At 44.0% G+C, this 14,146-nt stretch overlaps 1 protein-coding gene and 1 long non-coding RNA gene across 5 annotated transcripts in view; one reads left to right on the top strand and one right to left on the bottom strand.

Annotated features, from left to right (window-relative positions):
- The window catches only part of LOC116418549, a 15,669-nt gene extending 4,478 nt beyond the window's left edge, over window positions 1-11,191 (bottom strand). The window contains exon 1 of the long non-coding RNA XR_004228633.1: window positions 10,998-11,191. This is a non-coding gene — a long non-coding RNA (uncharacterized LOC116418549). The remainder of the gene's footprint in view (window positions 1-10,997) is intronic.
- The window catches only part of SLC24A3 (solute carrier family 24 member 3), a 498,810-nt gene that overhangs the window by 472,017 nt on the left and 12,647 nt on the right, over window positions 1-14,146 (top strand). For all 4 annotated transcript variants that reach the window (XM_023217772.3, XM_023217771.2, XM_023217770.2 and 1 more), the window contains one exon: window positions 1,519-1,631. In XM_023217772.3, coding sequence (XP_023073540.2) covers window positions 1,519-1,631 — 113 coding nt within the window. The remainder of the gene's footprint in view (window positions 1-1,518; window positions 1,632-14,146) is intronic.

Genomic DNA, 14,146 nt, shown 5'->3' with positions numbered 1-14,146 from the left:
AGGAAGGAAGGAAGGAAGGAAGGAAGGAAGGAAGGCAGGAAGGAAGGAAGGGCCTCTCTACCTGGGGTACCCACCTGGCAATTAACAAGGTTTGGAAGGAGGGAGGGTGATGCCACGTTGGTTGAAAGGTTTCCTGGGATCAGAAGAACAGAGAAATGATCCAGAAGGTCCCACCCTTGAGGAAAGCAAAGACATTTCCTAGGTAGCACCTGTAACCCCTTCTGGAGGCTGTATCACCATCCTTCTATTGTTCAAAGTAGTGGGAAATGTACTGACAGCTAACCTTTGCTGAGTAAAGCATCGCAGATGCACTATCTTATTTGATTTAAACAACAGCTCTGTGAAGTAAGCACAATCATACACCCATTTTATGGACAAGAAAACTGAGGCTTAGAGAGGACAGACCCCATCCCTAAGGCTGACCCACCTGCAGTGTCCTCTGAGTGACAGGTCCCAGAGGTCAGTTTTCAGAGTGTGACAGATCCTTCCCTCCTTCAAAGCCAAGCTCACAGGCTCACAGCTTACCTTCCCAGACAGATACCCCAGATGGCCACACCCTTCTTCAGCACTCATTCTGATGCATCTGCCTGATTTATGCTGGAGGACATTTGTTTCAAACAAATGTGTGTTGAGCTACAAAACTTAGCCCAGTGTCCCATAGACATCCTCACGAAGCTCTACTATTGTCTACACTATTGTTCAGTTACTCTGAAGAAGGCCTGGAGACAGTGCAGGGCAGTTGGAAGATGACCCAGTGTGCAGGTGTGATCTCGGGAGTCACTTTCTAGAATGGTTGAGTTTATTCCTTTCCATAAGGATGTCTCAGAATCTCCAGAATCATTGAAATCATCTGTATTAGTGTGTCTCACATTGCTGTAAAGAAATACCTGAGGCTGAGTAATTTATCAAAAAAGAGCTCTAACTGGCTGACGGTTCTGCAGGCTGTACAGGAAGCATGGCAGCATCTGCTCGGCTTCTGGGGAGGCCTCAGGAAACTTCAGTCATGGTGGAAGGTGAACGGGGAGCAGGCATGCCTTACATAGCAGGAGCAGGAGGGTGGGGGGAGGTGCTACACACGTTTAAACAACGAGATCTCACTCACTGTCACAAAGCTGGTGCAATGGGGGATGGTGCTAAACCACTCATAAGAAACCACCCCCATAATCCAATCACCTCCCGCCAAACCTCACCTCCAACACTGAGGACTACAATCCACATGAGATTTTGTGGGGACACAGACACAAAGCATATCACTGTATTTGGTTTTTTGAATCACTTATATTCGATCAGTGATCATGTTTGAAGTAAAGGTCAACCATTCAATAGAACGTGTGTTTCTATGCTTGATAATTGGTGTCATCCTTTCACATGGGTGATGGCCTTGAAAGAGAAGCACGTATGTGAGCTTGCAGAACCACACTCTGGATGTGAGATTAAAGGTTTGGGAGAGTCCTGTGTGGGGCCCCTGCACTCTCCTGGGTTCCCTTCCATCACTTAAGTGACCTCTTGTCCTTGCAGGGATGGGAGACATGGCCGTGTCCAACTCCATTGGGAGCAACGTGTTTGACATTCTGATTGGCCTTGGTCTCCCCTGGGCTCTACAGACCCTGGCTGTGGATTACGGATCCTACGTAAGTGGTTTTCTCCAGGACTTCTCCTGAAATCCAGGGCTACGTGGACTCTGTTTTAACAGCCTTGGCCACAGGGTCTTTGTCTAGGGGCAAAGGGGGTGTAGAAATTGTAATATTGAGGGGAAAACAAATTCTCCTTCTCAAAGGCCTTCCTAAGTCAGGCTTGCAGGGACATTCAGGACTTTAGAGCAGGGGCCAGCAAACTTTTTCTGTCAAGGGGCAAATACTAAATATTTTAGGCTTTGTGGGCCAAAGGATGTTTATACAGCTATTCAGCTTTGCTGCTGTAGCAGAAAAATGACCATAGACAACAAATAACCAAACAGGCATGTCTGTTTCAATACAACTTTCCTAATAGAAACTGAAGTTTGAATTTTATATCATTTTTTATGTCATGATATATTACACTTCTTTTGATTTTTGTTCCAGCCATTTAAATATGTGAAAACCGTTCCTCACTAATGGACTATGCAGAAACAATTGGTGGGCCAAATTTGGCCCATGGGTCATAACTTGCCAACTCCTACTTTAGTGTATTTAGACTTGCTTCACCTTATTACAGGCTAAGTGATGCATGTTAGAGACACATTGGAGAGATGCCATCCAGGTTGGCCACTGAAAGGGCATCGCCCACTACGGGGGGGGTCACAGAATTCCAAATAACGCTTCTAAGTTCTGCAGCCCAGAGGGTGAGACTTTTGCAATCAGGCTTTTACAAATTCACTCACATCAGCCAAATTCACAGGAGTTTGATGTTTAGGATAGAATGTCAACAGATGGTAGTAACAGATGGTAAGATATATAAGGGCTGTGCAGAAAGCATATGCTTATTTTGGATGATATATTCTCTATATTCCTGGAGAAATACCTTATGTGGGAGTTATTTTGGGCATCCTATGACCATCCTCTAATTCAGTTTTTCAGGAGTACTCACAGATTACATTCATGGCTAAGGTTTATTATAGCACATGATACGAGATAAAAGGAGCTGGAAAGTGAAATGCATCAGGAGAAGCTCACCGTAGTCAGCTGCAGGTCTCTAATTCCTTCCCTAATGAGTCACACAGAACGTGCTTTCTCCCTTGCCGGGAACATGCATGAGATGTCTCTGTCCAGGGAAGTCCACTGGAGGCTGAGGCTTTTGGGGAGGGCTGGTCTGGTAGGTGCATTTCTGCTGCACGAACAGCCATGATGCCCGAATCTCAGAACTACAGCATAGATACCAGGTAGACATTATAAAGTTTGCCAAATGATCCTGACAAGTTGGTACAGCATGGCCTATCGCTTCTGGGGTACAAACCAACGTCATCAATTATAACATCCCAAGGGTCACATTCATAGGGGTTGGCCAAAGGTCAACCATGGTTCTGGACTCTCCTGGAGGTATACAAGGATTAGATAACCAGGCCTTCTGTGTCAACAACTTTCACACAGAAGGTCAAATTATTGTTTTATTTTTTAGAGTAAATATTGCTAGCTACTATGTTACCAAAAACCCCAAAATTCCACTGGAGTAGCCCAACAAGGGTTTGGTTTTTTACTCAAATTCCACTGTAAATATTCCCATCCTGGCAGCTCCCATGGGCTCTTCCAAGCAGAAACTCAGGGTTTGTGGCACAGTCTATCCAGTGGTTCTACCATCTTAAAGTCCTTCTCCCACAGCTACACAGAAAGCAGAGAAGGCAAGGGCATGGAATATTATGTAGATCATTTTCTGATGACACCCAGAAGTGGTATCTGTCCCAACTGTTCCCATCCCACTGTCCACATAAGTTACATGTACCCACTTGGATGCAAGAAGGATCCAGGTAATTAGTTTAGTGTTGTGCCTGAAATTCATATAGCCACATGTAGCTTGTGGCTGACTGTTGGACCCTGTGGCTGTAGAGGATTAAATGACAATCCCCCAGAGTCTAATCCATAGATAACTATTGTTAACATTTCAGCATATCTTTCTTTCTCTAGGTTACTTTGTATAGCTAAGATGATCCTATAAAGGCAATTTTATACATTGCTTTTTATACTTCCTGTTATATCAAACATGTTTTCCTCAAAATCTCATTGGAAACATCATCTTCAAGGTGACCTATTGTTACAGTATATTCCAGAATTTACATAATCATGCTGCTGATCTTGGACACTTATGTTGATTCAAACCTTTCACTGTTTCAAGTAGAAACACCACAGACATCTTTGTACATTAATCTATAGGTTTTAGAGTTGTACATAGATCTATACTTTTCAAGTTTACATTTCAAGGTTTTTTTAGATGATTTTTCTCAGTGTTGGAAAAGTTATATAAAAGAATGACAGATTGACATTCCAGAATGACAATATTTTTTACGTGGTTATTCGTCCAGATTCATTCCTGAAGTTTTGGAACAGCTTTATGACACCCTCGTATCCTGACCACAGAAAACTCCACGAAGGCTGACATTGAACCTTTCACTTGACTGTCTTCTTCATGGCACACAGTATGGGGCAGGCACATACTGAAGCCATGAAAAGCCTGTTGAATAAATGGGAATCCATGTTTAGCTCTTCCATGGCCTTTGCATTCACTTTCACCAGCAGTGAAAGTTACCTTTCATGAATTCAAGGGACACTTCAGGTCCAGGCTGAGACATGAGGGCATGAATAACCTTATAATTTGGTGCCCCCCAAAACATATTTTTATTTAAAAAAATATTTCAGCATTTATTTTCAAGATGAGATAAAATGTTTCGTGAGCAAAGGGTGGAGATAGGAGATTACCGGTTTCTTCAGTAATGCAGTCTTCCCTTGTTATCAAGCAGTTCAGCTCTGAACTCAAACTTGCATATCACGCTCTGAACAAACGCTTTGCAGTTAACACAACCTAACTTCCTTAAAAACATTTAGTGACTTTCTGTACCTACTCGGTCATACTTGACAAGGAAGCCAATAAAGATGCTCCTTAGCCAGATTCAGAGTGCTGCATACAGGGGTCTGATGAACTCATTGGCAGTCCATTTGGTTTATTCCTCAGCTTGTTTCACTTCCCCATTTACCTCTTATCGAAGTTATGAGGAATTAAAAATCAGACCTATCTCATTTTTAACTGCTTTGTGTCCCTCTGTTGAGGACTAGAAGACAGTGGTTAAAAAATGACATCAAAAAGAAGAAGAAAAAACTGGGCTCTAAACAACCTGATAAATTCATCCCTGCATAATATATTTTTACCAGGATGACTCTCCAGTGAGAGAGAGACAGGCAGGACCAGAGAATGAGAAACTTTCAATGTCCTTCAGATCCATGATATTATTTCTTATTTTACTTTGATTAAAGGGGACAATCATAGAAGGTGAAATCAAAAACTTTCAAAACAAAATGAAAACTCACCCCAGAAGCAAACTAGTTTCTCTTACCAACTTCAAAATCTTCCTGACTAGACATGGATATCAGGCGTGAAATTCCAACTCGATTCAGCACACTGTAAATCATTCCCCTAATGATCTCTCCTCCTTTCCTCTCCTCCTGACATTCCCCCAATACTCTTTACAGAACAAACAAATTAAACGTTATTCTTCTATCAGTAATTCCCAGAGCTATGAAAGCATACTCTTTCCAGATCTCAATGTCTACTGACATGGTGACATCATGAAAACAAAAATTCAGGCTTTAGTGGAGGTTTGGCCCAAATTCATGTTTTTCATCTGAAGATGACATAATTGGATCACTGTGGTCATTCTGCTGGAATTGTACAAGAGCCACATTAAGTCTTGAAATTGAAGATCTACTTTATCCTTGGAGTCAAGGGGGAACTGCAGGAGCAGAAACCACTCTGGCTTATTATGATCAATAGCCATGACACACACAAGAGTCCTCTTGGGGGAGACTTGGTTAGAAAGACTCTAGAGAAATGTGTGTCATGTTGTGTTTCCATCCAAATGCTGCTGTTTCTGTAATCAGTGCAAAAAACAAACAAAAGATCGTTTTATTCTGGGGATACAAACATCCAATGTAGACCACTCTTTTGAAAATCAGTAATATAATCAATAAACTGTTTATGAACTCCAGGGAAGTCAAGGAGATTCCATTTGATATATGGTATGAGGTAGGGATTCAATTTTATTATTTGGCACATGGATATATAGTTGTTTCAGCACCCTCTGTTGAAAAGGAGATTTCATTTTGAGCTTTAAAAATTCAATGGAAAAATTTCTGGTTAGCTTATTTTTCAGTAATAATCACAACCTAGGAACTACTAGGAAGCCATGATTTGGTTGAAGCTGTGAATGTTGCATTTCATAAGTAATGCTAACTTCCACTATTGGAAAAGTTTTTATCCTGAGTCAAGACTAAAATGTAAATGAACAAGAAACAGGGACAGATTAACCTGGTGAACTGAATCAGGGAGGTGAGAGTCATAAAATCAGCCCCAGATCCTAGTGGCATGCTTTAATATTTTGCTTTCTTCTTCTTCTATTCAAGTAGTTTGCTCTCTTTCCTTGAGAGGGCATTTAATAAGGGAAGAATCACTATGAACAGAAGAACCCCAAATGCTCCCCACATCCTAAATCCTCTAATCCTTCTAAGCTCTCCCCAAATGCATCCTCACACTGCACATAATCTCTTTCCACATCCCTGTTGACCCATCCACGTTCCTCCTTGTTTCACAAGTATTTACCACATCTCTCTCTGCTGTTAGAGTCTGAGTTTAAGGCCTCATCCACTTCATGTCTGCCACCCACACTGCACCAATATCCATCTTACACATATGTAGGGTCCAGCCCCACAGGATCGGTGGGTTTTGCTCCCCATGTGCGGAGACGAGAGATTGTAGAAATAAAGACACAAGAAAAAGAGATAAAAGAAAAAACAGCTGGGCCCAGGGGACCGCAACCACCAAGACACAGAGACTGGTAGTGGCCCTGAATGCCAAGCAGCGCTGATATTTATTGGATACAAGACAAAGGGGCAGGGTAAGGAGTATGAGCCATCTCCAGTGATAGGTAAGGTCATGTGGGTCACATGTCCACTCAACAAGGGGCCCTTCCCCTGCCTGGCAGCCGCGGCAGAAGGAGAGAAACAGCTTACACCATTATTTCTGCATATCAGAGACTTTTAGTACTTTCACTCATTTTGCTACTGTTATCTAAAAGGCAGAGCCAGGTGTACAGGATGGAACATGAAAGCGGACTAGTAGCGTGACCACTGAAGCACAGCATCACAGGGAGACAGTTAGGCCTCCGGATAACTGCGAGTGGGCCTGAATGATGTCAGGCCCTCCACGAGAAGTGGAGGAGTAGAGTCTTCTCTAAACTCCTCCGGGGAAAGGGAGACTCCCTTTCCTGGTCTGCTAAGTAGCGGGTGTTTTTCCTTGGCACTGACGCTACCACTAGACCCCGGTCCGCTTGGCAACGGGCATCTTCCCAGACGCTGGTGTTACCGCCAGACCAAGGAGCCCTCTGGTGGCCGTGTCCGGGCATAACACAAGGCTCGCACTCTTACCTTCTGGTCACTTCTCACTATGTCCCTTCGGCTCCTATCTCTGTAATGGCCCGGTTTTTCCTAGGTTATGATTATAGAGTGAGGATTATTATAATATTTGAATAAAGAGTAATTGCTACAAGCTGATGATGAATGATATTCATATATAATCATATCTATTACCTATATCTAGTATAACTATTCTTATTTTATATATTTTATTATACTGGAACAGCTCGTGCCCTGGTCTCTTGCCTCGGCACGTGGGTGGCTTGCCGCCCACACACATAGAAGGACATTTTATTTGTTTAAATAGAGAATAAATTTTATTTTTTCAATTGCAACAGCAAGCAGTCCCTTTGTACATCAATAGCTTCTGAGATCTTTGCCATGTGTCAGCCCAGTTAAATAATTTATATTAACGATGGTGATCCTGAGTCATTCAAGCAAAAGTTAAGTTGTATCTCATATCCTCTAGGATAAGCATCAAGTGTATGATCTATTTCAGAGTGAAATGTTTCATCAAAAATAGTTAAGGAATTAGCCTATAGAGAGGTAGACTTAAATTTTCCAGAAGCTTTTGCTTGTACAGACTATGCCTCTTTGACTAATAATGTTAGTTCAAAATAGTAACAGTATTTGGCCCAACCAAACTATGCCTTTTGGTTTTCTTGGAAGCTGGGGGTCCCAGAAAATGGCCCTCTGAACTCAGACTACCTGGTTACAGGGGCCCCCACCAGGGGCTTCTTTCTTTCACTAGCTCGTCCTTCAGGTATCAATACAGATGTTGAACTGGGATTTCCCAAGCCTGGACCAGGTGTTATGCCTGTGTTCAGTAGTTCTCATCAGAGTGCTTACCTTTACCCCTTGAGCTGAGTCTCCCCCTGGAGAAGTGACCTCCCTGAAGACAAGAACTGTGCTCATCTTATGCATTTTTTATTTTTTCTATGCCTAGCACAGTGCCTGGCACTTGTAACATATTCCAAAAATATTGGATGGATGGATGGATGGATGGATGGATGGATGGATGGATGGAGAGATGGATGAATGAATGGATGGATGGATGGAGAGAAGAATGGAGGGATGGATGGACAGATGGATGGATGGATGGATGGATGGATGGATGGATGGATGGATAGATGGAGAGATGGATGGATGGATGGATGGATGGATGGATGGATGGATGGATGAACATGTGTGAGCAAAGAAGAGCAAAGCAGTAGGGTGACTTGAGAAGAGAGCAGGGGGTAAGCACAACAGCAAAAAGAATAGCTAGAATTCGCTGAGCATCTAGTCTGCACCAGGCACTGTAGGGACACTATTCGCATAGTCTCATCTAATCCTTCCAACGCCTACATAAGGAAATGATTATTCTTTCAACCAGGGCTTATTATGCACCCACTATACGCCAGGCACTTGTCAAGGCAATAGGGATTCAGAAGTGAACAAGGTAGACAGGACCTTTCCTCTTAGAGTATACATGGAGTGGGAAAGGATAGACAGTACATACATGAACAAATGCCTGATTGCACTAACTTCAGAGGACAAAAGCCTTATGCAGATGATGAGATGAAGTGATGTTTTAGAGAGTGAGGTGCAGATGTCACTCTGTATTTATTGAACAGACGATTAAGTTCTGTGTGGAGTCATGAATGACAAGAGCCAGCCACGGGAAGAGAGGGGTGTGTGGAGAGCAGGGGAACATTCTGAGAAGGAACTGTACTTGCAGAGGCATTGAGGCAGGATGTGTCCTAGAACAAGAGGCATGCTGGGCAGGGGTAGTGCGGAGTAAGGTGGGCAGGGGTCGTACTGGGCCACCAAGACTGGCCACAGGGCTCAGGTTTCATGCTAAATCCAATATAGTTCTTACCTCAATTTTGCAGATTAGGAAACCAAGTGGCAGAGGTTAAATCACACAGCCAGAAAGAGGCAGAGAGGAGTGCTTTCCTCAAAGCACTGACAACTACTGCCAAAGCAAATCACGCCACAGCGGTCACCCTTGCGTAACTCTGGGCTCAGAGGAGACATTTCAGACCAGATCCATCCCTGAGTTGGTATCTTTGCTGAAAGACAGGGCAGGATCTGCTTATTAGTGCTTAGGTGGCCTCTTCAACTTCATATAAAGAAGCGAGGAGCTAGAAGGGGAGCAAATTCTGATCCTCAGTTTTCTATCCCAAAAGTACCAACAGGCATCATAGGGGCTGCCCTCATTGCTGCCCTGGGCCATAGTGACTGATATTTCTACAGGGAGTTTCTGTCTGATGGTTGGAGGAACTGCTCTGGATCCTTTGTTCAGTCCCTGGTCCCTCCCTGGCTCTCTTTGGGTGCCTTCACGTGGCCAATTCCTTGTGCTCAGCCACACTGGGCAGGGTGGGGGGACATCACCATGAAGCTCATGCCGAAATGCAGACGTTATTTTGAAAAATAACCCCAGGTTCATGGAAAAGCAAATCTAGGGCTTATTTGCTGAGAGCATTTTGATCTGCCCCCTTCTCCACCACAAGCTTTTCCTAGGAGAGGCTTTATTTCCAAAACGACACTCAAAAGCCTCCTTTCATGTAGCATGGTAGCAACCACATGACATCTTTCTGCATCTCTGACGTCAGAACTGAGCAGCCACTGTGGGTTTAATGGCCTCTCCTAACCTCAAAAGGGACCTGCCAACAATTTTGAAGCAATTTTTCCATCTCATCTAGATGGGGTTTCCAAGTCATAATTATCTGATAATTACCATCCGGACAGCTGTTTTGTGCATGGCATTAGGTTTAAGCATTTGGCAGGGAAGGATGAATGCAGTTTTACAGATTTTGATATTTCTTAGCACCTTGTGGCTTGCTCAGAAGGCAGCTAGTTACCTAAGTGCCCAAAGTAAGAAATCTTTCTAAAAGTCAAAGCTTGGAAAATGAGCACTTCTTGTTCCATTATGGTGATGAACGTCTGTTCCACAAGCTTTAAGAGAGCTGAGAAAGTCTCATGCAGGCTCCAGGAAGCCAGGGCAAAGCACATACTTCTAAGCTAGGGCTTAGAAATGTAAAATAAATCTGAGACGCAATGGAGGGAGGGTGTCTGTCTCTCTCTCTCTCTCCAAGCAAGACCATCAGAGTCCAGAAACAACAGACACAAAGAGAAGAGCTGTCCAGAAATATTCTCACCCCACACTGTCTGCCTGGTTTATTCTTTCTTTGACCAAGCATTAATTGAGTGCCTTCTGTGTACTACACTAGTAACCACTGGAGATGGTGCAGTAAGCAAGACAGGCAGAAACCTATGCTCCCGGACATACAGCTATGGAAGGAGAGAATTGCACAAGCAATTCCAAAACAAGATGTGATGCCTGCTTTCCTAAGGGCTGCTTATACAGAAGTTTAGGCAGTGTGTGGCAGTGATCAGGGGATCTGGAATGCTGGGGAGGAAATGACAGTTGTTGTAAGAATCCAAGATTATCAGAACAAGCAGGTGGAGAGAGGTGAGAAAATTTTTTTCCAAACAGAAATAAGAGCTTGTAGAACACCAAGATATGTGAAAACTTGTCGCGCTGAAGGAACCGAGGGCTGCTTCTGTGGCTGGGGGGAGTATAGGGGGGTGAGTTGTTGGGGAGCTGAAACAAAGTGGCAGAAATGAAACTAGAGACAGAGAGAAGCTGCATGGTAAAGGCCATGGTAATGGAAAGAATGAAGGGTACATAAGAAGGAGAGGTATGGTCATGTGTGCCTTTTAGAAAGGAGATTCTGACAATTCCATAGAGAAAGCATTGGAGCCTGATGAGACTGATGGCAACAAGATCAGTTATAAGGCATTTGCAGGAGAGAGAAAATAGGGTGATTGGATTAGGATAGTTGTATCTGTTAGCTATGGTTACCATAATGCTAAGTAACAAAAGGCATGCATCCATTAGCATATATTTCTCAGTCATACCTTTGTGGCTGACAAGTGTGTGGCTGATCTGGGCTTGGCTGCAGGCTTCATATGAGTCTGCTCCATGTGCCTCTCATTCTCTTTGGACCACTGGCTTCTCAAGACAGTCTTCTCATGATATGTCTCAAAGAAGACATATCCTGTTTTGCTCTTCTCAAAGCAAGAGCACAAGAAGACGCACCCAGCTTCAGAAACACATTTTAGATTCAGGCTCATATCAGGTCAGCTAACACCATTGGCCAAAGAGTATCACACACCCAAGCCCCAAATCAGGAAGCAGAAAAAATGCATCCACCCACCATGAGGTTATGGAAAGTGTGTGGACGTAAAACCTATTACGGGGAGAGGAAGTGAGACCAGCAGTTTGCTCTGCCTCCACAGTAGCTGTGAAACTGGAGATCAGTGGAAAGCTAAGCAAGAGACTACAGAAAAAAATAACAGGACCTGGTAATTGGTTTAACTTTAGCCCCTAAACAGCTGTTCATGCGGAGGTGAGTTGGCAGAGGCAAGGATTTTGTAAACTATTGCAAAATTTCCGGGTGCTATTATAACTACGATTGAGGATTTTAGCAAGGCAAGGGCATGATTCACTTTACATTTTAAGATTCCATTTGATGCTGTTTGTAAATGCATAGGAGGCAAGAATGGATGAGGGGAGACAGGTCAAGGAGCTGATGACAAAAATAGATTCTTTTTAAGGAAGAATTAATAAGGTTTTCTGACAGATGTATGGAGAGGATAAGAAGGAGAAGAATCTTAAGTAACATATGATTCTTTGCTTGGGCAACTAAGTGTATTGTGGTGCCATTCATGGAGATGGGGAGACAAGCTGGGAGATGAGGAACACATTTAAGATGAAATACCAAATGTTCCATTTAGGACAAATAAAGTTTGATATGTTTGTGGGTCATCGGAATGGAGATGTCAAGCAGGTAGTGGAAATGATGAGTCTGAAGTTCAGAGGCAAGGTCTTGGTTACAGATATGAACTTGGGAGTCAAGAGCATTAATTGCAAGTAACAAAGTGAGAAGGTGAGTGTAGACAGAGGAGAGGGCCTGGAACATGTTGTGATGTTGGATGGGGGAAGAAACAAACATTCACTGAAGGAGACTGAGGAAGGGCCAGCCAGAGATGTGGAGAGTCAGAAGAAAGGGGGCCACAGAGCCAGAAGAAAGTTATGAGGAGGTTGGAGCAGCCAAGTATATCAGATCTTGTCCAAGGTCCTTCTTCTAAGGCCAGCACTTTCAACCAACCATCACCTCCTCCAAGAAGCCTACCCTCCGCCAAATTTAGTACCCTGCATGGGGGTATATTCTGTGATGTGTGTGCCTCCCCCTTAACTACCTGAGGGCAGGAACTGTATCTCACTCAACTCGTGCTCCTTAACACCTAGCAGAGGGCTTTCTGTGGAATGAATCAATGAACCCATTAGTTATTGATGTCTCCCATGTCTTTCATTCTCACCTTATATGGCAACCATTCCCAATTCAGGCTCCCAGCACCAGGACACTGCTCTCTCTGCTAGAACAAGTCTTCCCTTTTCTGCAAATTCCTTCCCTCGCCCCCAGGGACAGTAGGTTGCTGGAACCACCTCATACAGCCTCCAGAGAAGCCATCATACGAAGTGCAGCAATTCGTAGGTTCCTCCGGTAATGCCACGTTGGTAATGCCGTGATGGCAGTGTTTACACCACAGAAACAGGACCATGTCAGAAGGCCACTGCTAGGGTCTTCTACAAACTACCCCCACAGGAACCAGATAGGTAACTTGGGGATTGTGTGGTGATGTCTTAATGAATGAGGCCTCTCAAGGTTATTCAAACATAGCTCCTGGGAGCAAAAGTATCACCACCCAATCCCCTTAATACTGATCTTTGAGTTTCAGGCTCTATGTTAGGAAAATTAGGTGATGCCCGGGGGAAGGAAGGGTTCTTCCAGGTCCTACTGTGGAAGGGCTTACCTAGAAAGCCGAATCAGTCTCTTTGTTCATCACAGTTTAGGTCCCATTTTCTAAGATGAGGATCCAGGGTAAAGAGTTTATTGAGGGGGAGCAGTATGACAGTGGAGAGGGAGAAGGAGGGCAGGCAGTCCACGACAGCTGTTCTAACAAGACTATTACCTCAGTGGGCAACCAGGGCAGACTCCCACAGTGGGAGTCTGGGAAACGGGACAGCCTCTGTCTCAGAATGACTCCATCCGAGAGGCAAGGGAGCTTGCACCCACTCCTCAGAGTCAATGGCAGAGAACAGCTTCTAGGATTGTTCATTTCTTGGCACTTCTGTGGTTCAGGAGAAAGTCCTAAGGCACAGAGGCAGGAATGGCTATTGGGAGGCAGCTGGCACCCACCAAAATGACACCACAGGGAGATGGGGAGACGTGGGTGAGTACTGATGGCAACTGCTGCAGGGGCATCTGTGATTCTTAGAGTTCATTCAGGACTCTTACAAACATGGTAGGCAGACATGGTAAAACCCTGTCCCTACTAAAAATACAAAAATTAGCCAAGTGTGGTGGCACACACCTATAGTCCCAGCTTCTTGGGGGACTGAGGCAGGAGAATCACTTGAACCCAGGAGGCAGAGGTCGCAGTGAGCTGAGATCATGCCACTGCACTCCAGCCTGGGTGACACAGCAAGACTTCATCTCAAAAAAAAAAAAAAAAAAAAAATTGCTAGGCAGGAAAGGTCCAGATGCACTTCTGAGGGCTCTTAGAGAGTAAAGGAAGGCTTTACCCTGGCTTTCTGCTGTGCCTAGCAGAGTACAACAAAATTGAGAATTTGGGGTCCAAAGCCCAACTGTAAGCGCAGACCTGACCCCTCACCAACTTCATAAACTTGACAAAGTGGTTTAACCTCTCTGAGCCTCAGTTGTCTCGTCTTTCAAATGGGGAGAACAAAACCCACTCTGCATACTTCATGAGTGGCCACTAGAACTAAACGCACTGTTGTACTAAATGACTAAAGGACTTAGGGATGCAACTGTCATGAAATTGCTTCTTTTCTGTGGGCTTGGTCACTGTCTTACCTCATTTAATTGTTGAAACAAAGAGATTCCCACCCAGTGATATTAGACAATGTAAAGCCACAGCTGGGAACGTCCATTTGGAAACTACACCCAAACAAGTGTAAAACTACCCAAATAAGAAAATGT

The sequence above is a fragment of the Piliocolobus tephrosceles genome, chromosome 20, assembly GCF_002776525.5.
Source record: "Piliocolobus tephrosceles isolate RC106 chromosome 20, ASM277652v3, whole genome shotgun sequence".
In the NCBI taxonomy this organism is placed as follows: Eukaryota; Metazoa; Chordata; class Mammalia; order Primates; family Cercopithecidae; genus Piliocolobus; species Piliocolobus tephrosceles.
Note: the sequence above shows the minus strand (reverse complement) of the source record. Positions and strands in the feature narration are given on the sequence as shown.